This window comes from Plecotus auritus (assembly GCF_963455305.1).
Source record: "Plecotus auritus genome assembly, chromosome: 1".
NCBI classification, from domain to species: domain Eukaryota; kingdom Metazoa; phylum Chordata; class Mammalia; order Chiroptera; family Vespertilionidae; genus Plecotus; species Plecotus auritus.
In genome coordinates, this window is record NC_137770.1 from 25,340,327 (window position 1) to 25,364,811 (window position 24,485).

The window sequence follows — 24,485 nt, forward strand, 5'->3', positions numbered from 1 at the left end:
ATTTTAATAGTTATTACTTACTAGGATAGTTTTAAGAAACACAGGATCTTATTTATTAAGAACATGGATCAAACCACTATTGAATAACATCTAATGAGCACCTCCAATTTTTGTTTTTGCTTGTTTTTGTTGCTCATATATATATTTGCTTTTCTAGGACCTAATTTTCAAAAAATGACTTATTTTTTTTTTATTTACTGATTTTTAGAGAGAGGAAGAGGAGGGGATAGGGAAGAGAGAGAGAGAGAAAGAAAAGAGAGAGTGACAGATAGACATATTGATTTGCTGTTCCACTTATTGATGCATTCATTGGTTGATTCTCGTATGTGCCCTGACTGGCATATCAATATGATGCTCTAACCAACTGAACTACCCAGCCAGGGCTCTAGGACCTAATCTGTACCTTTGTGGGACTGCTTCCTAATAGAATGATATTCTGGAGATTGGGATTATAATGATACTGCAGCTTTCCTCTACTAATCTAAACCTGTTCCCATCAACAGTGAATTAGCATCCCAAAACTCTTATCCTTCTCTGCCAGTCTCTGTCACAGAGTTGTCTCCCATACACATTCACAACTGCTCTCTTGCTACTCACAGCTCACAACTGTAACTCTGGCTACTGTGAGCATTTTTGTGGACTCTCTGGGTGGGACACATAGAAATTCAGGCAGGTGCTCCTGGCTGGGGTATTTGGGAGGTGTGAAAGAGAAAGGGTCTGAGGGCTAATGGTGCTTGTTAAATGAATGTCCCAGTTGTTAATTCCCACAAAGCTGACAGCTTTACTCTTTTATTGCAGCAAATATCACCAGGCTGCAAAAAGATGTCAAAAATACTCCTTATTTATTTTCATCTAAACTATTAAAAAGGCTTAGAGAAAGAGAAGAGTGAAAGATTGTACCTACTAAAGTCTAGGTATCTCAAATGCTTCTCTAAAACTCCACCCAGGTTTCCAATGTCTTTGAAGAAGCTACTAGAAAGTCAAAAGTAATTTTGCCAATCTCCAGCTTTCCAAAAAATTTGAGATTAGAGAGAATTTTTAAAATCAACATAGTATCTACTGTACTGGTTTATAGAGAAATGTGCTTATATGTAAACAACAACACATTACTATCCCAGACCATTGGTTAAATCCTACCAATATTTGTTAATGAAATGAACTACTAAGGAATATGACCTAAATTATAGACACAGGTGAGAGAAAAGGCAGTGAGAAAAGGGGAGACTGGAGGAAGAGGTGAAAGAAAAGGAGGAGGGAGGAGCGGGAAGAAGAGATGCTTGTGAGTGCCAAGGAAACATACCTGGAGATTAAAAGCAGTTATAAAAAAAATAAAAGGAATTGACCAATGAGGAAGGCCACCACGAACAAGAGCAAAACAGTCCAAATGCAAGCCATTCTGTAGCTTTGGCTTTGGGCATATCAGCTCAGCTACATTCGCTGGGTGGTAGACAGACTAAAGCCACATATTCCAATGGAGTGACTGAATGAACGAGGGAAATAAAGCACTCTAAACTTGCAGAGAACCACTGTCTCTGGCTAGATGACACATAATTTAAACTACTGGGTGCTCAGATAGACCTTAAACTGCCAAATACCATCTTGGTAAGAATTCTGCCATGCAACATGTATCAAAGATGTTAAATCATTAGTACAACTTACAGTTGCAAAATATACCAAAGAAACCTTTACACATCTAACCTTTATTACTGGGGAAGAACTAACTGAGAATGTGAAATTACTAAGACAAAGAACCACCTGTCCCACTAAAAGCAGTAAGAAACAGATATTGAATCAGAAAATTTGATTCTCAGCCTAAAGAAAGATGGCAAGTACCACCTACAATGAGAAGAACTGGACAAAACGTTGACTATGAAAAAAGGTGCAGCCGAAACCGGTTTGGCTCAGTGGATAGAGCGTCGGCCTGCGGACTGAAGGGTCCCGGGTTCGATTCTGGTCAAGGGCATGTACCTTGGTTGCGGGCACATCCCCAGTGGGAGGTGTGCAGGAGGCAGCTGATCGATGTTTCTCTCTCATCGATGTTTCTGGCTTTCTATCCCTCTCCTTTCCTCTCTGTAAAATATCAATAAAATATATTAAAAAAAAAAAAAAAAGGTGCGGTATTCTAAAAGACATCACAATTGAGGGACAAAAGTAAAATCTGTTTGACAGAGAACACATCAAAGAATAAAAGTGTCCGGTGCTGTTCTACCAAGTTTAGAATTCTGTGTTAAAAGCAAATGAACTAGAAATAGTTCAGTTTATTTGTGATGTGTCTTGCCATCTAGAAAATAAAAGGTAAAATCAAGTTTAAAAACAAAATGAGTTAATTCTATCAAATTGAAGAACATGAACAAAAAGGGCTAAATGCGAATATATCTGGGGGGAAATAGACAAAAAAATGGCTAATTGAAAAGCTTTAAATGTAATGACAACCAGAAGTATCCTTCAATATTAGTGGAAAGAAAAAACAGTAAGTAAGTATGTTTGTGTTACAATAAAAAAGAGAGATGCAGCATCTGGAAATTGGGAATAACTGTAAGTCTGCAAGTCTGAGAGACATGCATCTTCTTATTAAAGGAACTGGCTTTAAAAACAAACAAAAAACTTACCAAACCCACTTACAATTATGTTTGAAAAATCATGAAGAACTGAGGAGGTACCAAAGAATTAGAAAAAACAAGTAAGGTACCAATCTTCAAAAATATATAAGTATGCTCCTGGTGACCACTGCCTCGTCAGTCTAACTTGAATCCCTAGTAAAATAATGGGACAAGTATTAAAGAAAAAAAATCCATAAGCATTTAATTTAATGGGTTCATGAAATATAGAAGCATGGAGACTGCTTTATATAAAAACATGCTTTATTTTTTTTTTTTAGGACAAAATTACCTAAAAAAAGGGAATATAGCAAATAGATTTAATGCCTTTGAATTTTACAGAGGCATTTGTAAAAATTCCATAACATTTTTGTTCAAAATTATATGTCCAATTAGGGCTTAATGTCATGATACAATGAATAAAATACAACAAAAACTGAAAACAGTTAAAAGACGAAACTGTAGGATAAGATACTAGTAAATAGCAGTGAATCAAGTTAGGAAGTGATTTCCAAAATGGGTCTTAGGCATTATTTAGAATCTTCAGTAATGCCTGGGAGGATGGATAAATAAATAAATAAATAAAATCATTTATTTGCATTTGTGGATAACAGCAAATGTGAAAAACATAACTATAGATAAATGAATATTTAAAAAAAAACAACCCACCAGATATTGTGGAATGGGTAAAAGAAAAATCAATAGGATTCAAAAGTGTGAAGGGGACTAAATCTTCTGAAGGTAAACTATGTGTCCAGAGCTATCCTAAATATTTTACCTGTATTTCATCATTTCTTTCTCACCCATAACTCCATGTATGTATTATTATTCTCATTTGACAAATGTGGGAATTCGCCCAAGATCTAACAGTTAAGGAATAGTTAGACAGCCAATAGGCAAAGAACTATGACTCCACAACCTGATAGCAACAGACAAAGAACACTTGACATAGTCTAAATGGCCGGAGCAGAGAATTTCTTTTCTTTTCTTTTTTTTTTTACTGAGTTCTGACTAAACTACTGTGGAGTTGAAAGTGCCTCATTAACAGAAAGACAGTGACAAAGTAGAACATTGCAAAGAACAATAAGAGTCAAAGAATTCAACATGTATAAAGTTGGCTGAATAAAACCACAAAGGCTCTGTGTCACACAGGCAGTGTTCAAAGACATTACTAGAGAGAGGTCTGGCTCATCCACAGGCTATTGCAACCTATGGCACTTTCTGCAATGGAGTAGATGTACTATGGTTAAAATGGGTAAAGAGAAACTAAGATTAGAATTACGTATCAGAGACACTTCTTTGGAGGCAAACTCAGAAGGCTATGAAACAGTACTTTTAATGTTCTCCTTAAGTAGACTAGTTTGAGAGATATTCAGAATGTAAGCTCTCTGAAGTCAACAGCCTTGGATTTGGGAGGGGGGGGTTGTTTGCTTGCCATGGAGAGCAGCGAGCACTTAGGTACTTGCTAAATGCAAAACTCTAAATATTACAGTTTTGAATTTTACCAAATAAACACCAAAACTCATATTACTGAACCACAATAACCAGTTTCCAAATACTAAACAACCATAAATTGTTGTTTTTTTCATTTATTGGATTCATATACACCATGTAAATCAATTTAACAAAATAGTAGCTTAATAAAGTTACAATTCAAGCCTCTGAGCTTACTAGAAACTACATCAGACAGTACTAATGACAAAGTAAGTATACTGGAGCATTCTGCTAAAGAACTAATAGTTGCAAGTGACACACTTATGTATGAAATGTCTATATCACTCATTTCAAAGCTTTGAACAGCAGGAGCTGTACCCTGACTGCTACCCTATCACTTCTAAAAGATGTTTTAAAAAATCATCATGGAAGAAGAGACAGTTATTCTCAATTACTACTAACAAGAAAAATAAGAGGGCACCTGCTTATCATTAAGAGATGGAGATAAAATATTTTGTCTTATTTTAAAGGTAGCATCTGAGACATTAATTATGGCAGAGTTTCTAAGAGTCATAAAACTGCAAGTCACTCCATATAACAAATAACTGTTGAGAAACTCAAATACAGCCCAATATTCAATGTGAAAATGTTTGCAATATTAACCTACTGGCAACAATCTATCTATATATATAAAAGCCTAATATGCAAATTGTACCCTCAGGAGTTCTACCGGGAGTTCGATTGCTTGCTATGACATGTGCTGACCACTAGAGGGCGGCGCAGAATGAAGGAAGGCCCCGGCCAGCAGCCAGCAACTGGGAGGCCCCAGCCGGCAGCCAGAAGGCCCCGATCGGCCCTGATCGCCAGCCAGGCTTAGGGACCCTACCCATGCACGAATTTCTTGCACCGGGCCTCTAGTATGTTTCAGAAGATGACTGAACAAAAGAAATGTTATTTGTGAAGTATGATATTTCCTTTCTGGAATAGTTTGGTTAAAGTGATAGATATGCCTCTAAACACTGTTCATCATTTAAATTCAACTGCCTCCATCACAGCATAATCACTATCAGGAAAAGAGGATTCATACATTCCTGCAACCTCTACTCTTAAATTCTATATCCAAAAGACCTCTGTGCATTCATTTGCACATATTCTATTTTATGTTATTAAACTGTTCAAAGAGTAGATGCATAAAATATGTACTATGAAAGAGTAAAGCTAAAAGGCTTTCCATTTGGCAAATGGAGATAAAAATTTGAATGAAGTCTCCAAATGATCCAGAACTTACCTATTTAATGTTTGATGATTGAAATTGTGCAGATACTGTATGCTATAAAAGACAGAAAAATGGAATAAAGCCTTATCTTCTCCTAACATGCCTATATTTTTCAACTCCTAGTCTATGTTATAAAAAACAAAAAGATGATCTCCATTCAAAAACCAAAAGCAAGAGATCTACACTCTGTGCCTGGAAAATGAGAACCATATTTTTCACACTGCTTTCTCTACGGTATAGCTATTCCAGTTTCACCTTCTCACCACTGAAGTCAAAATCCTACTGTCATGTGCTGAAGTTCTGAAGTTAACTCCCCATCCTGATAATTGTGTTTCACACAGTGTACAAAACATACCCTAGTCTATAGTTCTTTAGCCTTTAATAAATGTCCTGTGGGCTGCTTATGGATGAGGTCAGGCCATTATCTACCAAGTAGCAAAACAAATGGTGACAAATTCTCTATGATTTGCAAAGAGTCACCAATAGAAGTTGAAAGACAAACTAAGAAAAGGGATCAATTCATCCAGGATTGACATACAGCCCCTAGAGTGAAACTTGGCAGAAACTCTGTTAAAGCTGTACATAAACATTCACAATCCTTCCTACAATCCTGTGGCTCTTGCCACAGACACTGCAGAAAACCATTTACAAAGGAATGTGACTGCCTAAATTCAGTTTTCCTAGTACATCTAGGTTAATCCTCTACTTTTTCTTATTAAAAATTAAAGAAAACCCTTTGATCTGTGATGATGTACTGATCAAGTACAACCCTGTTATCTGGTTTACTTCTAATCCAAGATAATTCCCCTTAAAATATAGCACACTCCGTTCCATATCACAACACTCTTTACAGCAGGAGGTCTCAGGTAGGCAGCCCAGACTGAATCCAGTGCAAAGGCATGTTACATTTGGTCTACAAAGTACTTTTTTTTTTTTTTTTTAAATTGAACTAGTTGCCAATATTCTAAAATAAGATTTCTGATTCCTTTTGACAGTAGGAAAATCTGACAACGTTTGGCCCACACTCGTAGATGGCAACGATTAGCTAGAGCACACAGTAAAATAGGTGTTCCTTTTTATAGGAGGCATGCACTCTCCAGTCTTCGGCAGTCACATCACTCTTACTTCTATCATATCTGGCCCTATTTCCTCATTTCCACTGTCTGCCTTAGACCCTGTAGGCATTTGAGTTTGCAAACCCTGTTCGAATGAAAAGTTATCTGTATGAGTGCAGCAAATAGAAACAGCATTACTCTAAGTAAGACTAGGAAGCAAGTGGAAGAGGAGGAAAAGGAGTGGGAGGAGAAGGGAGGAGAAAAGGATTAATGGAAGGTACAGTGGAGGTGGGGGAAGAGAAAGGAGAAGAAGGGGGAGAAGCAGCTGTTTCTGCCTTCAGAGAGCTTACAATCCAGCAGATGAGTACGGGACAATTTAAAAGCAACAAACCGCCGAAACCGGTTTGGCTCAGTGGATAGAGCGTCAGCCTGTGGACTGAAAGGTCCCAGGTTCGATTCCGGTCAAGGGCACGTACCTTGGTTGCGGGCACATCCCCAGTAGGAGGTGTGCAGGAGGCAGCTGATCGATGTTTCTCTCTCATCGATGTTTCTAACTATCCCTCTCCCTTCCTCTCTGTAAAAATATCAATAAAATATATTTAAAAAAAAAAAAGCAACAAACCAATGAATACAAAACAATGCAATAGACAAGTAAATATGAAATGAGCAGGCGAGGTAATCCAGATGAGAAGAGAGGAGGAAAGTGGACCTTTTAGGTAAGAAATGTTAAAGACAAAAAACAAACAAACAAAAGACAAGTGGAAACTAGCCAGGTCGAGACAGGCAGGGACTGCTTAGATGATGGCATGGATAGACAGAACGATTAGCTGATTGGTTAACTGGAATAAAAACACCAGGACTGGAGCAACGCTTGGTCAAATGATGTTTCAGACATGCACAGGTTTCCACAGGCATTTTATCTCCAGCATGTCACCACCACTGAGGATCCTTCTGAAGAGAATCACTTGTAGGATGAGGATATTTCAATTGAGCATCTTTATGAAGCTAGTCTGAAGATCAGAAAAAATGTGACACAGTAATGACCAGGAATTGGTAGGCTCCCTCTCTGTGCCTTATTTGTGAGCATATCAATTTGAGGGGGAAAAAGAGGGCAATTTTTAAAAGGAGAGAAAAACAAAAAGGAAAGATGATGGAAAAAGAAGCCAAAAGGAAAGACAAAAAGCAGACAGTAAGCTTGTTTGAAAGCATAAGCTAGTAGCCACAGATGAATGTCACTGCCTCCTGTCCTGCATGATCCCCGAATTCTGCTCTGAGTGACCTCATATCCATGGAGCCTCGGCTCACTCATTTACATCGCCTGCCAATATCTAGGAAGCCTCCTTAGGGCTCCCTGGTGCTGAATTTGCTTACCTGAGGTTTTTGGAAAGGGTTTCGCCTGGAAGACTCAAAGGTGGGATAAATTGGTCGGTTTGATGCCCGCTGGGCAGGATCTTGGCACACAAATCCTGAATGGAGAATGGGAAACATTAAAACCTGCCATTTTCTAAGAAATCAGCAGGCTGAGCTGCACCTTTTTTTATGATGCACTAACTCAGTGCATCATAAAAAATATGAGAATATTACAGAGATCCGTTCTCAAGAGGATTAGACATGACTCTCCCACATACACATTCTGCTTGAACTTTGAGCCACCATAGCTGGAGAGAACAAGAAAGGAAAATACAGCTACATCAACCTTCCTCACTGGGGAGCTGAAACATGACTCTGGTGGAAAAGAGGTGTGCAGTTTTGATGAGCTTCAGCATGAAGGTGCAAACCACCATTAAAAAACACACAGTTGTTAATACAAACAAATTATTTTAAAGTGACTTCCTGGATGGTGTCTGGAAAATAATGTTTTACCGGGAGAATCCAGAAGCAAGTGAGGAGTCTTGTCCAGTTGCAGGATCCACTTCTGGAACTGTTGAAGGTGTTCTACTGGCAACTTTCAAAATGAGCTTTGCAGGGGGATAAATGGTGATGGAAGGAGACTTGACTTGGGGTTGTGAACACACAATACAATATACAGATGATGTATTATAGACTTGTACCCCGAAACCTACATGATTTTATTAACAAATGTCACCCCAATAAATTCATTTTAAAAAATCAACAACAAAAAAGAGCTCTGTAGCCTTTACATGGCTTAAGAGATTAGGCCTGGACTAATTTCACTTGTATCCTAAAAGGAAGCAGATTCCCATCCAAGGAGAACAGAGTACCTAAATTTTACAGCTTTTGCTGGTACACCAAGTGCTAGTTCATTTCAAATATATTTTATTTTGTCTTTTTACAGTACTTAAAAACAACAACAACAAACCAACAACATATCCACCTGACCGCCCATCTCCATTTCAAAGTTTTGGTTTATCTACTCAAAAAGGGATTTTTGCCGCAAACTGCTTCCATTATAACTACTAGTTCTTCAGTTATAACTGCCGCAGCTCATGTTGACACCAGCAGGGACTGTCCAGCAGAAATATAGCCAGTCTCCTTTGAACCAAAGCTTCTTCAGTGGGTCTCACTGTCCCAGCTCAGAGAAAAATATTCTTTCTCCAGACCTTTGCTTAATTCTCTTCCTCAGCTAATAATTCCTGTGCCCAGGAATTAGGTCTCAGCCCTAGTTGTGGTTCAACCTCAGGACAGGATGGAGCCAGGGGGAGTAGAACACATAAACACTTCCCTGAAAATATAATTTTTTGGTACAAGACATCCAGCATGGCTTAGGAACTGCCAATTGGCAACACCTATGGAGCCTGAAAACATGGACGCTCTGGATAACTTTTATGTGCGATTTCAGAAAACACCACTACTCACCTACAACAGTGAACATATCTGAAATCATACTGGCTTTAATCTTTAGGTCCAGAGGGGCATCACTAACAGAAAAGAGAAAGAAAAGAGCAATCGATAATTTTATAGGTTAACATAATAGCTGCCCCTAACGGGCCCCAACATAGCAAAGCTTCCAAATGTTGATGAGCAGCAACACATAAAGCACATCCAATCTGTGGAAAAAGAAATCTGGCAAAAGTACTAGAAATAAAAGCTTGATGTTAAACTCATCCTCCGACAGGCAGGCCCAGCACCAAGGCGTTGATTCCCTGACATGCAATCTTTTCAGTCCAGAAGGTCTTGTGCAATTCAAATTTTGCACAAGTCAAGAATACTGCTTCATTATCACTGTGGACTTTAGAGGCTCAGACTTTTTTATGAGGTGCCCACCACTGAAATTATTTTTTTACTGATGCAATAGTCAAATCACATTTGCATGCAAGAGAAGAAACTTTGGCTCTCTCTAGACTTTTTTTAAGGCTTCATTTTCTGTTCTAAGTCAATCTTCTTAAGCTTACAGGCTTGCAAATGTGGGCAAAATAAATACAAATTATACCAAAATATGACCAAATGATGCAGCAGGAGCCCACGTGGAAACAGAAACAGCAGAGACTGAAAGCTGGAGGCCTCCGTGTGACGGTACCTGCCATGATGGCTGTGCTGCTGAGGTATTTCTCCGTGAGCCAGATCACTCATTCTGGGGGCCTCTAACATGTATGATGTCCCTCTAACACTGTATGTGCTGGGCGATCTGATAAAAGCTGACTGGCCAGAAGTGTAGCACCACATCTGAAGCATCTGCAGTATCTAGCTCCACACCTTACTATTGGGATTAAGCCAAACCCCCATTCCACAAAGTAGTCTATCTGTCTTTATTTGATTCCCTGGCATGTTGCCAACATTGCTCATCCTTAAAAATGCAGGCGCTGGGTGGTCTCTGAAATAAATCTCCAGGGTTCCTTAGTTGTTTAGAGAAGCATATAGCGAATAGAAACTCTGGCTGTTGCTGCAGATATAAGCAGAATCTTTTCTAGTATTAAAAAAATGTTTCTTTTCTTCTTCTGAATAAGAGGTTAAAAATTATTGGAAATGTTTAAACTTTAATCTTGGGTGAATACCAGGACAAAAGGACCAGCTGTTATCTACCCTACCCCAGGCCCAGCTCTATATCTTTATAGTTTATGTGGATTTGAGTCTGTATAAGCCTTTTATAATAAAGGAAATACAATACCACATGTATTTCTTTAGCCTTAGCAGAATACCTATAAAGTTAAAAAAAAGAGAGAGAAAGAGAGAGAATTGGGGATAAAAATGTAAAAATGAATGCAAGAAGCATCCCTTAAAAGCCCAGTAAGACAGTAAACATAGAGCACAAATTGACTAGTAGGATAGGGATCCATGGCTGCCAAATGGACTTTGACAACATACCACAAACCTTCCAAATTTAGAAATTCTAGACATCTCTATCTAGTAACTAGGGAAAGAAATCTTCTAGTACCAAGAGAAATGACAAAAAATGAAAAATAAACAAACTGTGTTTAAGTGCTATTCACTGGAGGTTCTCCTTTGCTAGTGGATAGAACAGACTACTTACCAAGCCAAAGAAGGAGAGAGATTCACTTCCAACAACCATGGCTTCAGAGTAGAATCTATGAGCACGTCAAAGCCATAGAGTTCTAGAAATACAACAACACAATACACAAGATCAGTTTCCATGTCACAACCAAACAAAGATCTGGAAGATTCAAGCCAATCAACTCCCATCAGAGGCCTAGAAACTTGTTGAGTATCAGTAACAAGAGGAAGCAGCAGCAGAGAATCTTTCAAGTTCAAGAGAAATTAATCAAGCTCTAGAGATAATAAGAAAACAATGCTATAAAAGAAAAACCCCACTGTTTTACCATCTACTCTACTGACATCCTGACTCTAGAGGTTAACAGCATGACTGCTGGCCATGGGCAAAAAAAAAAAAAGTTGGAAAGAGGAATGCCACAAGTGCATCCAATATCAATGCTGCTTTGGGCTTGTTCTGGGTTGTCGGCCACCACTTCCCCATCACACTCTGAAAACAGAAAAGTCTATTGAAGGCCTCTCTCTAGGATCCTTCCATCACATTTTCTTAAATCAAGATCTTGCTTTTGCAACCTAGTCAAGAAGACATCTAAATGTAAAATGTTTTTATTCTCTCCCCTTCCCTATGGTTTCAATTTCCTTTTGAAGATAGAAAATAACACAGAAAGACTGAAAGACAGAAGAGAAAGGACAGAGCCGGTGGCAGCAGAGCAGCACTGTGACAGCCCTCTTGCACCTCCTTGAGCGGGCGGGAATCACATTTCCATGGCTCTGGAGTCTTTACTGATTCTCTTCCCTAACTCCCCAATTGTTGCAAAGAGCAGAGCAAGAACCATGAGCTGCCTTTTCTCCCAGAATGCAGGGATGAGGCTAACTTTGTAACCTCAGTTGACAACCTTTATTCTCATTATTATTATTGCTGAGACTCTCTTCACAGTCCTCCTTGGTATACATACATAGAAAATACCAGATTTTCAAAAGTCCCACTCATTCCCAAATACTCTATTCCTCAAATAAGTGGTTTATACATTCTGTCCAGGAGAAAACACTAGCTTCTGTACAGTTCAACCAGAGGTCACAGACCACAGCTCATACTCACAAAACACTATCTATATTTTCCAGATACTCATTTTGAAACGAACTTCTTTATTACAAGAAGGATTTTCCCATCTCTCAAGCAACTAAAAAACATAGAGAAATAAAGGTAGGCTTCTAAAAAAGATGGTGCCAGGGACTCTCTTCTAGAACATAGGAAATCTGATGTGATACCAAGAATCCTAGAATGGGAATCCAGACACCTGGATCCTCCTCATGACTCTACCATTGACTCACTGTGAAACTTGGGGAAACCATATCTCTTTCTGGTATTTCTTTAGCATCCTTTGGTTTATGCTCTCACCATTTGTCAATATCTGTATGCTCAGTAAACCTAAATCCTATTAAATATGCATTCAGGTAGACATTCATATTTAGATTTTCTCTTGGGAAAATTTTCCATGAGTGAGTTGGCTTCCCTAGTACTTATTTAGGATTCCATTTAAATTGCAAAAGTAATCACAAACTCTAAGAGCGTGTGAGTTGGGTTTCACCTTCATGTAACTACACAAAAAACATTTTATCTATACTTTAAAATGTAAAGAAACAGAGAGTCCTTCACCTATCTTCTTTTGGTAATATATTATAGCTTCAAAGCTAAAGGGCCAGAACATTCTTCTGAATATTCTTCTAACCTTCAGTCATCTGCAGAATATTCCTTTTAATGTGAGAAAAATCTTTTGTGGTATAGTACTAAATATGATATTTAAAAGGAAAAACAATTTACCATTACAACAAAAAAATTAAGATACCTAGGAATAAATTTAACCAAGGAGGTAAAGGACCTATACTCGGAAAATTACAGGACGCTGAAAAAAGAGATAGAGGAAGACATAAAGAAATGGAAGAATATACCATGTTCATGGATTGGCATAATCAACATTATTAAAATGTCCACACTACCCAAAGCAATCTATAGATTCAATGGAATCCCCATTAAAATATCAATGGCATACTTCAAAGACGTAAAAGAAACTCTCCAAAAATTTATCTGGAATAAAAAAAAGACCCTGAATAGCCACAGCAATCTTGAGAAAGAAGGACAAAGTTGGAGGGATCACAATATCAGATATCAAGCTATACTATAAAGCCACTGTTCTCAAAACTGCCTGGTACTGGCACAAGAACAGACATATAGACCAATGGAACAGAACAGAGAACCCAGAATGGACCCAAGCCATTATGCTCAATTAATATTTGACAAAGGAGGCAAGAGCATACAATGGAGTCAAGACAGTCTCTTCAATAAATGGTGTTGGGAAAATTGGGCAGATACATGCAAAAAATTAGAACACCAACTTATACCATTCACGAAAATAAATTCAAAATGTTTAAAGGACTTAAATGTAAGATGGGAAACCATAAAAATCTTAGAAGAAGCCATGGGCATTAAAATAGCAGACATTTGTCGTAGCAATATCTTTACTGATACAGCTCCTAGGGCAATGGAAACTAAGGAGAAAATAAACAAATGAGACTACATCAAAATCAAAAGCTTCTGCACAGCAAAAGAAACCATCAACAAAACATCAAGAAAGCCCACTGCATGGGAGAACATATTTGCCAATGTTATCTCTGATAAGGGTTTAATCTCCAAAATTTATAGGGAACTCATAGAACTTAACAAAAGGAAGATAAACAATCGAATCAAAAAATGGGCAAAGGACCTAAATAGACACTTTTCAAAAGAGGACATACAGAAAGCCAAGAGACATATGATTCCACACCTGTCAGAATGGCTATCATCAACAAATCAACAAACGACAAATTCTGGAAAGGATGCGGAGAAAAAGGAACCCTCATACACTGCTGGTGGGAATGTAGACTGGTGCAGCCACTGTGGAAAACAGTATGGCGTTTCCTCAAAAAACTAAAAATGGAACTTCCATTTGACCCAGTAATCCCACTTCTGGGAATATATCCCAAGAAACCAGAAACACCAATCAGAAAGGATATATGCACCCCTATGTTCATAGCAGCACAATTTACAATAGCTAAGATTTGGAAATAGCCTAAGTACCCATCAGCAGGTGAGTGGTGAGTGGATTAGAAAACTGTGGTACATCTACACAATGAAATACTACGCTGCTGTAAAAAAAGGAATTCTTACCATTTGCAACAGAATGGATGGACCTGGAGAGCATTATGCTAAGTGAAATAAGTCAGTCAGAGAAAGATAAATATCACATGATCTCACTCACATGTGGAATATAACGAACAACATAAACTGATGAGTCACTGAAGCATCGAACAGACTATCCAACCTATGAGGGAAGGCGGGGAGTAGAGGGGGTAGGAGATCAACCAAAGGACTTGTATGCATACATATGAGCATAACCAATGGACACAGATGGCGGGGGGAGGGGAGGACGGTATGTGCTGGGGGGTAGGGACGGCTGGGGAGAGGTCAACGGGGGAAAAAGGAGATGTATGTAATACTTTTAACCATAAAGAATTTTAAAAAATAATAAATAAACAATAAAAGGAAAAACCTAACTGCAAAATACCTTAATCAATAAAGAAATTTTTTAAAAAAACACAAAATGTATAAGTCCAAATTAGTATCATAAAAGCAAGAGAGAATAGAATGTGAGTCTGATTCAAGAAAAATAACATTCTTTTCAGATTTTAGAAGCTGAAGCACAGGATTCAACTGTTTCATAAAGTAGTAATATTATCAATAATAACAGTATAAGGAACAGGGTGAGAATAATGATTGATCCACATATTGATCAGATTTGCAGAATCAATCACAAATGAAGACAAACTGGAATCAGAATAACAAACAATGAGACCCACTATTTCATCACCTCACATCAAATAGCCAACACATTCACTTAACTATATTCCAAATTAAGAGGCAAATTCCAAGAATCTCAGTTGAAAAGCTGAGAACCAACATTCTGGAAAGGAAAAAAAATATAACCCAAAGAAAGAAAACATCCTTTACAGTGACAACTTAATTTTTACTGGGTGAATAAAACCCATCAATCTCATAACAACCTCATAATCAGCTTTAAATCTAACTACATCTTGTTCATGCACCAGGTTGGATCTACTATCATTTAAGAGTGGGATAAGTTAGCCAATTGGTGTGGCTCAGTGGTTGAGCATCGACCTATGAACCAGGTGGTCATGGTTCGATTCCCCATCAGGGCACATTCCCCAGGGTTGAAGGCTTGATCCCCAGCAGGGGGCAGCAGGAGGCAGCCGACTGATGTTTATATCTCTCTATCCCTTTCTCTTCCTCTCTCTCTGAAATCTATGAAAACATATTTTAAAAAAAGAGTGGGGTAAGTCCCTGATAGCATTACAACATGGTGCAAAGCCCAGCTCACCTAAGAAGCTGGAATTGGGGGAAAGAAATGGGGTGAAAAGACAGCATTTGTATGAGGCTTATCTCTTAAAATAATTGGCTCAGCTTAAAAATAGTAATTTGAGCTTTCGGGATAACTTCAAGGCTGAAAAGAATCAGTTCTGTGTGCTACGCCTGGAGAGGAACTGAGCACCAAGTGAAGATGTGAAGCTGCGGGGGTCGCCCAAACCCGTAGGCTGGCGTAGCCCCCGGGCCAGCCGCGGCCTGAGTGCCATCGTGGTCCCCGGCATTGTAACATGTTCCTTTCCCGTTCCCCTCCCCAGTTCCGGCAGGGAAGTCCGAACCTCCAGACCTACAGCTCCATACAGTGCCATCGATGGCCTGGTTGGAGACCTTGAATGTAAATCAACATCAGTCAGTTCAGGGACCTGGTGGTCAACACCGGACTCCAGGACGACCTTCTTACAGTCCCTGGCCAACCCCGCAAGCAATTTTAACTTTCTTACTCTAACATCCGTGCCGTCTTTATGGGGGGTGGACCAAGCTCCCAGAAAACTCCCCTAGGTTGTATGTTGAGGCATTTTAAGGTCCTTACAGGCTCTGCAGCATACCCAGAAAGCTACCCATAAGCTTGTTCGAGACACCCTGCGGGGGCCAACCTTGGACCCTATATACCCCTTCCAGCCTGGAGATTTGATGTGGGTGAAGAAGTTCACTACCTAAGGACTTACCCCAACTTGGAAAGGACTATACATTGTCATCCTGACCACGTCCATGACTGTTAAGGTTGATGGCATCTAGACCTGGCTATACCACTCTCACCTGAAGGCAGCGGAAGCAGAATGGACCGCCAACAACACTTCAGACCCCTTAAAGATAAGACTCTCTCGGGTATTGGGGTCCTAACCTTTTTCCTGCTCTGCATCAATGGAAATCCACATAGACCAAGGCCCAGATGGGAATGAGAACTTAGAAATGCTATCTCCAGAGAGGTCCTTACTAAAGTATAAGATATCTTACAGAAAGAAAAAATAAATAAAATAAAAATAAATAAATAAAAATAATAATTTGAGTCATTTACAGGCTACGAGTCTTGATAAACTTTTTAATTTATGATTGGTCTTTTCTGTGGACATTAAAGGTTTTAAAAGGTAAGAACCAAGGTTGCACTGAGAATATTAAACTTCCTCACCTTTTAATGTTGTGTGTTTTAGATGCAGTGTCTAGAATTTCAAAACTTCAGATTCCAGGATGACATCTCCCAGTGTTCCTTCCTGTCATTGAGGGGTGCAGGCAAGCTGGGCTTTCCCAGTTCTGAGCTACTTTCTCTGTTCCTCTGTGTTGCCTTTATCATGGCAGGAGACCAAGTAGTTTCGAAAGATTGTTGCTACCACCTTAATCAACATTTCCTCAGGAACTTTTTCCTTGTGAGAAATATTTCCTTAGCCTCCAGCCAGATCAAAACAAACTTGAAAATTATACTAGTGAATGGTAAGAAAAGCCTGGCTCCACTTCTTACTTTACATTAGCATCCTTACCTCCCTATTTCTGCAATGCAGCTGCCTTAATTTTCTTAATGCCTATTCACTCCCCACCCCATAAGAATGTGCTCTGCTCCCACTCTCTAATAGACTGTTCTCACTATGATCACCAAAGACCACCTTACTGCTAAGCCCAAGCATCTGAAGCTGTTGACCATCCCTTACTTATTGGAACTTTCTTCTCCCTTGGTTCCAGGACACTGCTCTCTGCTGATTCTCCTCCTCCTTCCTCTCCTTCTTTCATTCCTTCTCCTCTGCCCAGCTAATCACTGGTAGGTCTGCTCAGGGTGTTTCCTCAGGTCTCTTTCCTTCTCAATTCTACTTCTCTTCTTGGGTGATCACATGTATTCTCATGGCTGCAATTAACATTATGATGATGACATTCAAATCTACATCTTTAGTCAGTGTCTCCAGGACACCAAATCCATAATTCCAACTGCCTTCTAGACAACTTCACTAGGACATCCATGGATACTCAACACTCAGCAAAACATAATTCGTTATCTTTCCCCAAAACCTGTTTGGCTTCCTATTATTCTTCATCTTGAAAAATGGTAACCCCACCTATCAGTCTCCAAATCGAACATATTACCAGATCTCTGTCTTTATTTCTCTTTAATCCAGCTTTCTATGTTTTCTTTTAAGGTATAATTTACATAAAATGAAATGGACAGATCTTAAGTATACAATTTGATATAAGTCTTGATGATTCGATACACTCATATCCATCCACACATAACATTTCCATCACCCCAGAAAGGTCTCCCATGTTCCTTCCTAGTAAACACCCTGCTTCCCCTGACACACCCCAATCACTACTCTTCTTATTTTATTTTTTAAATCCTCACCCAAGGATATGTTTGCTAGTTTTAGAGATAGGAAAGGAGAGGGAGAGAGAGAGAAAAAAAAAACACTGATGTGAGAGAAAAACATGGATCGGTTGCTTCTCAGATGCACCCCAACTGGGGACCAAACCTGCAACCTAGGTACGTGCCCTAACTGGGAATTGAACCCAGGACCTTTTGGTATATGGGACAATGCTCCAACCATCTGAGCCACACCGGCCGGGGCCCCCAATCACTATTCTTATTTCTTCCACTGTAGACTAGTTTTGCTTATTCTAAAATTTCATATAAATGGAAGCATGCAGTATATACTCTTTTGAGTCTGGCTTCTTTCATTTAGCATGTTTGTGAGGTTTATCCATCTATCATTTTCTTATTTTAAGATAGGCTTATTGAGGCATGTTTACATACAGTAAAATTCACACTTAAAATGTACAGTTTGATGAGTTTTGACAAATGCATACAGTTGTTTAGCTGCCACCACAATAATAGAATATTTCTATCACCAATGTGACCTTCTGCCCCTTTGCAGTCAATCCTCATTCCCTATCCACCAGCAACCACTTATCTGATTTCTTCCTTTTCCCACAAAGTCAAATAAATGAAATCATACTGTATTTAGCCTTTTGAGAATTATTTTCTTTCAGTTCACATGTGCTTTTGAGAGCTATCTATGTTATTATATGTATCAGTCATATAGTTCATTCCTTTTATTACTGAGTAGTATTCCATTTTATAGACATCCCACAATTTATTTATCCATTCAACAGATGATGGACATCTGTGTTGCTTCCAATCTTTGGTGATTATGATAAAGCTACCATAAACATTCATGTACAGGTATTTATGTAAACATATGGTTTCATGTTTCTTGGGTCACATGGTAAGTATATATTACCACTGTGTACCTCTACCTATGAAATGATTTCCTTAGCATGAGTCTTCCCCACTGCAGTCCTTCTCTACATGGTATCAGAATTATCTTTCTAAGACATAAATCTAATAGATAAAGACAGGCAGTGATTGTCAGCAACAGACCCTGATGTCAGGTTGGTTCCCGAAAGATTTTAAACTAGTCATTTCCAGTAATGTTGAATAGTTTTCCCTGTGTTGTAATTACATCATACCAAACTCTGGGTCAAATCATGATAAAAGTTAAAGAAAATAATAATGATCCTATTGCTACCCTGCTCACAAACCTCCAGTGGCTGGCTGCTGTCTACCAGGTGAACTTAAGCGTGTCAGGCCTTTACAACTAAGCCCCAACCTATTTCCATAACCTTATCTCCGGCCACCCAATCCTAGGCAGGCCACATCTAGTCACAATGAACTTACTTCAAAAATGCCACATCGTTTCATGACACTGTTTTGCATGTCATATTCCCTCTGCAAGGAATGACTTTCCCTGGCTCCTCTAGGCACAGCTGGTAACTCTTGTGTATCCCAAGAGCACCTGAGTCACCCCACTACTTGTACTGTCATTTATCATTTCGTGCTTGCTCCTCCCCACCACTAAAGGGCAGGGCCCATGTCTTATTCATCGTTATGTATCCAGCAGCCTACATCATAAAAAGAACATAGAAAGCAATCAAGAAATATTATGGTGGGGGGAAGTAGGGGGGGGAGGAGAAAAAAATAGAAGGAAAAAGAAAGAAGTTTTAAGTGAAAAACTGTACAATTACTGAAAAAGACAAAAGGATTTGCATGTACTCCCCCCAAATAACCCTAATCACAAGACGAAATATTCATAATAAAACCATCAACCATACAGAAAATAAGAGAAATTCTTATTAGGATTTTGACATATTAAGGAAAAACTTGATAAAAGATGGCCTAGGGAGGGAAGGAAAAAAATATTTGATAGAGAAAATAATAAGGCATTCAAAGCCTAAAAGATTACTAAACATGTCACACCATTAATTTTGGAATCAGTCTACTAACCCTCCCCAGAAATAAAGTCCCAGCTGAAGCTATAATCCCTGAGGCAGTGGAGAGTGCTAACACTGTCCAGGACTCGCTGTCAGTCAAATGCTATTGTAGAAAGGAAATTCTTTTCACCTTGGCTTTGGATTTGATTTGAAAACCTAAGGAGGAAGTCTTTATCGGGGATCCAGGAGAATTTGGAAAAAAGCAGGTCAAGGTCCACAGGAAAATGAACCAAATAAAAGAAAAAGCCCAGAGCCAATTTGTTAACTAGTCCAATAAATCAATATGGTATCTGGCTACCATATGTAAAGGTAGATTTGGAAGGAGTAGCTAGGACTTGGTACTCTTGGTTAGAGCAGAAAAAGTGTCCTTTCTCAGGCCTGATCTACTAGAAAGGATGCTATGGTTTCTCCTGAGATTCAGTTACAGGACAGCAGGAGAATCCAGAATACGGGGCATGCCAAAAGTGTCTGGACACATCAGAACTTGTCTTTATATGGGTGGAGAAAGAGCCAGAGACCTGCCTCTCGAATTTGGCTTTGCCTTTTAGGCCCTAGGACAGATTATTTAACCCAGAGGTGGGCAAACTTTTTGACTCGAGGGCCACAATGGGTTCTTAAACTGTACCGGAGGGCCGGAACAAAAGCATGGATGGTGTGTTTGTGTGAACTAATATAAATTCAAAGTAAAGGAGCGGAGGGGAGAGCAAGAGAACTGGATAGAACAGCCGGATCCGGCCCGCGGGCCGTAGTTTGCCCAAGGCTGATTTAACCTCTCTGAATCTTCTTTCTTTGTATATTAACATGAGTAATAAATACAAACTGTCATGAGGACTAAAGAATATAACCAATGAAGAGTACTTACAAATAGCAGGTACTTTCTACTAAGTCCCCTCTACAGTACACTTCTCTTTCCATCTAAATAGAGCATGGGATGAACCGACAAGAAGACTGTCTCAACAAGTGAACTGTTTGATGACTTCCATTATTTTTTTGGTGGTGGTGGTCAAGTAGTTTACATTGTTGGAGAATGTATATTGCCTGCTTTCATTCCTTTAACAAATATTTATGGGCATTCTCCCTTTAAGAATGTCAGCTAACTCTGTGAAATGGTCTAGAACAGTGGTAGGCAAACTCATTAGTCAACAGAGCCAAATATCAACAGTACAACGATTGAAATTTCTTTGAGAGCCAAATTTTTTAAACTTAAACTTCTAATGCCACTTCTTCAAAATAGACTCGCCCAGGCCGTGGTATTTTGTGGAAAAGCCACACTCAAGGGGCCAAAGAGCCGCATGTGGCTCGCGAGCCGCAGTGTGCCGACCACAGGTCTAGAACAATAGCAATAAAAGGTCAAACCAGCATTCATCCAACAAAGAGAGGTTTCCTGAGCCTGGTTTGTCCAGAGCAAAGATACCATGGTCTCTGACCTAAACAAAGCCAGTCTCATCAATTTTACTAGTGGCATGACAGCAGGTTCATATGATCCCAGGCTCAAGAGGAACAGGGTCATAGCCTGTCACTTCAGCCATCTTCACACACATAGATAAAGTCAGTGTCAGCAGCAGCATCTTTAAAGAGCAGCTAACATCCTGTTGTCTTTGGCTGCTTTTCTCCAACTGGTCAAAGAAGCTGTTCTCAAGCCAGTTATCTCACGGTGTCAATTTCCTAAGCATATTTAAAGGGTTGCTGTTTAAGCATATATTTCACATGGTACCACATTTTCACAATCTTGAAGGCAGTGAAAATTAGACTGTCAAAAATCTGCTTTACTGGGAGAGTTCTATAAACCGCCCTAGCCCATATGGCTCAGTGGATAGAGCACTGGCCCGCAGACTGAAGCGTCACGGGTTCAATTCTGGTCAAGGGCACATATCTCGGTTGCAGGCTCGATCCCTGGCCCTGGTTGGGGTGCCTGCGGGGAGCAATCAATTGATGTGTCTCTCACATCGATGTTTCTCTCTCTCTGTCTCTTCCCCTCCCTTCCACTCCCTTTAAAAATCAATGGAAAAATATCCTCGTGTGAGGATTAACAACAACAACAAAGTTCTATAAACCGAGAGTCCTCTGATCAAGACGACTTAATTGCAAACACCCATCTTCTGACCCCTTTTCTCCAAGGTGAGTCTCTCCCATCTGAGTTCTCTCACTCACTAGCTCTAGAACCTGAAGTAAGAGCCTTAATTTCTCAGGATCTCAATTTCTTTTCTAATTGTTCTCTGAGGTCCTTTCCAGATGTACACATCTATGAAAAAACATTAAATGGCTAAGTTCTGGGTGGTTTGTGAGGGTTCCTAAGTCCACATTTAAATACTAATAATACAATGCAGATATACTATATATCCTATATAATAAAAGCCTAATATGCTCAGTGTCTGGTTGTCCGGTCAGCTGTTCAATGAATCAAAGCGTAATATGCTAATGATATGCTAAGGCTGCTCAACCGCTTGCTATGACATACACTGACCACCAGGGGGCAGACATTCAACCGGTTGACCAGTCACTATGACGTGCACTGACCACCAGGGGGAAGACGCTCCGACCGGTAGGTGAGCTTGCTGCTGGGGTCCAGCCAATTGGAACTGAGCGAGATGGGCCGGACACACCCTGGAGCCCTCCCATGGTCCCTCCCCAGATGGCCAACCTCCGCATCCCTCCCTGGCCCCAATCGTGCACTGGTGGGGTCCCTCGACCTGGCCTGTGCCCTCTCGCAATCCAGAACCCATTGGGGGATGTTGGAGAGCCCGTTTCAGCCCAATCCCATATGCCAGGCTGAGGGACCCCGGTTTCGGCCCAATCCCACATGCCGGGCCTCTAATATATATATATACACTACAGGCCCGGTGCATGAAATTCATGCACGGTGGGGGGGGGTGTGTCCCTCAGCCCAGCCTACACCCTCTCCAATCTGGGACCCCTTGAGGGATGTCCGACTGCCCGTTTAGGCCTGATCCCAGTAGGATCAGGCCTAAACGGGCAGTCGGACATCCCTTTCACAATCCAGGACTGCTGGCTCCCAACTGCTCACTTGCCTGCCTTCCTGATTGCCCCTAACCACTTCTGCCTGCCAGCCTGATCACCCCCTAACCGCTTCCCTGCCAGCCTGATTGATGTCTAACTGCTCCCCTGCCAGCCTGATTGCCCCTAACTGCCCTCCCCTGCAGGCTTGATCGCCCCCAACTGCCCTCCCCTGCTGGCCTGATCGCCCACAACTGCCCTCCCCTGCAGGCCTGATCACCCACAAATGACCTCCCCTACAGGCCTGATCCCTCCCAACTGCCCTCCCCTGCTGGCCATCTTGTGGCGGCCATCTTGTGTCCACATGGGGGCAGCCATCTTTGACCACATGGGGGCAACCATCTTGTGTGTTGGAGTGACGGTCAATTTGCATATTACTCTTTTATTAGATAGGAGATATATGTGTGTGTGTGTGTGTGTGTGTGTGTATATATATATATATATATATATATATATATATATATATATAGTGGCCCAATGCACGAAATTCATGCACATCAAAAGGGAATTAATTAGAGGAAATATTTTAATATTGCTATTTGCCCTTTCTGTATAATAGAAGTGTCAAAGATGAAAGAAAATTAGTAAAATGTATATGAAAATCTCCCTCCTGTCAGAGTCTAGGGCGTACCGCAGGAGCCAGAGTCAAATCCCTGCCCATCTGTGTGCGCCTCGAAATTGCACGAGACCCAGACCCAGCCAGCCCCACCCCCATTGGGTGAGATCCAGACCCGGCTGGCCCCACCCCTGTCAAGACCCACCAGGCGGGGGAGGCGCAGCCTCAGGTCCCCTGGCTGGGTGCTGGGCAGGGGGCACAGCCTCAGGTCCCCCATCAAGCCCCTCTGGGCGGGGGCCTGGCCTGAGGTCCCCCAGCCCAGTGCCAGGGTGGGGGGGTGCGGCCTGAGGTCCCCCATCAAGCCCCACTGGGCGGGGGGCATGGCCTGCGGTCCCCAGTCAAACCCTGCCGGGCGAGGGGTGTGGCCTGAGGTCCCCTAGCCTGGGCTGGGGCAGGGGGCATGGCCTGAGGTCCCTCATCAAGCCCTGCCGGTTGGGGTGCGTGGCCTGAGGTCCCCAGTCAAGCCCCGCTGGGCTGGGGGCGCAGCCTCAGGTCCCCCGCCCCAGCCCGGCACCACACAGCCTCAGGTCCCTGCTGAATGCTCGTTACGGGATCCCCGCCTCTGCTGCGGGTGCAGACATCTTGTGTTACAGGAACCCCACCTCCGCTGTGGGCACAGGCATCTTGTGATGGCATGAGGGTTAATTTGCATATTACCTCTTTATTATGTAGGATGTTACATGCCATGTACAATTTGGTTTGAAAGGAACAGACTCTTACCTATGCCCTGCACACAGCATAAAGTGAAAGAAAAAAAAAAGTTCAATGCCTACGTAAATAAATGAATGGGAATACGCAAGGTACCTGGGAGCACTGTTAGGCATCAGATGGTAGGGTGAGAGAGAAATGATAGGACAGAAACACTCAGATAGTAATGGAATGCTCCTGGCAAGGATTCGTAATGTGGAAAGGCAGAAACAGCAACCAAAAAAAAATATAGTGAACCCCATCACTGGACTATTGGCTTCCTCTAAATGCACCAATGCTTTGTTCAAGCCAAATTCTTCTGGGAAACTCTCAACTCCTGTTTACTCTAAAACAAATGAAAAAAAAAAAAAAAAGGAAAGAAAAAAAACAAACAAAAGAGCTTATTCCTTGTAACTTAAAGCCAGGGAAGGTTAGGAATCAGTGGGAGGCAAAGAGATCCACGCAAATATACACACGTTTACAAAATCATGTGTGATGGGGGGAGGTTAATGAAGCACACAGAATCCCAGGGCTGACAGGAAGTGGAATTACAACCACAAATGCCAAGAACACAGTCAACAACTTAAACTCCAGATGCACTCAGTTTATTAAAACTGAACACAAGCAGGGACGGGGAAGGAGACCATGGGTGAGGACACGGACCTCGGGGGTA

At 40.8% G+C, this 24,485-nt stretch overlaps 1 protein-coding gene across 10 annotated transcripts in view; it reads right to left on the reverse strand.

The window, feature by feature from the left end:
• TTLL5 (tubulin tyrosine ligase like 5) overlaps positions 1-24,485 on the reverse strand; it is a 257,649-nt gene that overhangs the window by 176,500 nt on the left and 56,664 nt on the right. For all 10 annotated transcript variants that reach the window (XM_080661710.1, XM_080661713.1, XM_080661711.1 and 7 more), the window contains 3 exons: positions 10,792-10,873; positions 9,180-9,241; positions 7,734-7,828 (listed from right to left, as the gene is read on the reverse strand). In XM_080661710.1, the coding sequence (XP_080517836.1) occupies positions 7,734-7,828; positions 9,180-9,241; positions 10,792-10,873 (239 nt within the window). The remainder of the gene's footprint in view (positions 1-7,733; positions 7,829-9,179; positions 9,242-10,791; positions 10,874-24,485) is intronic.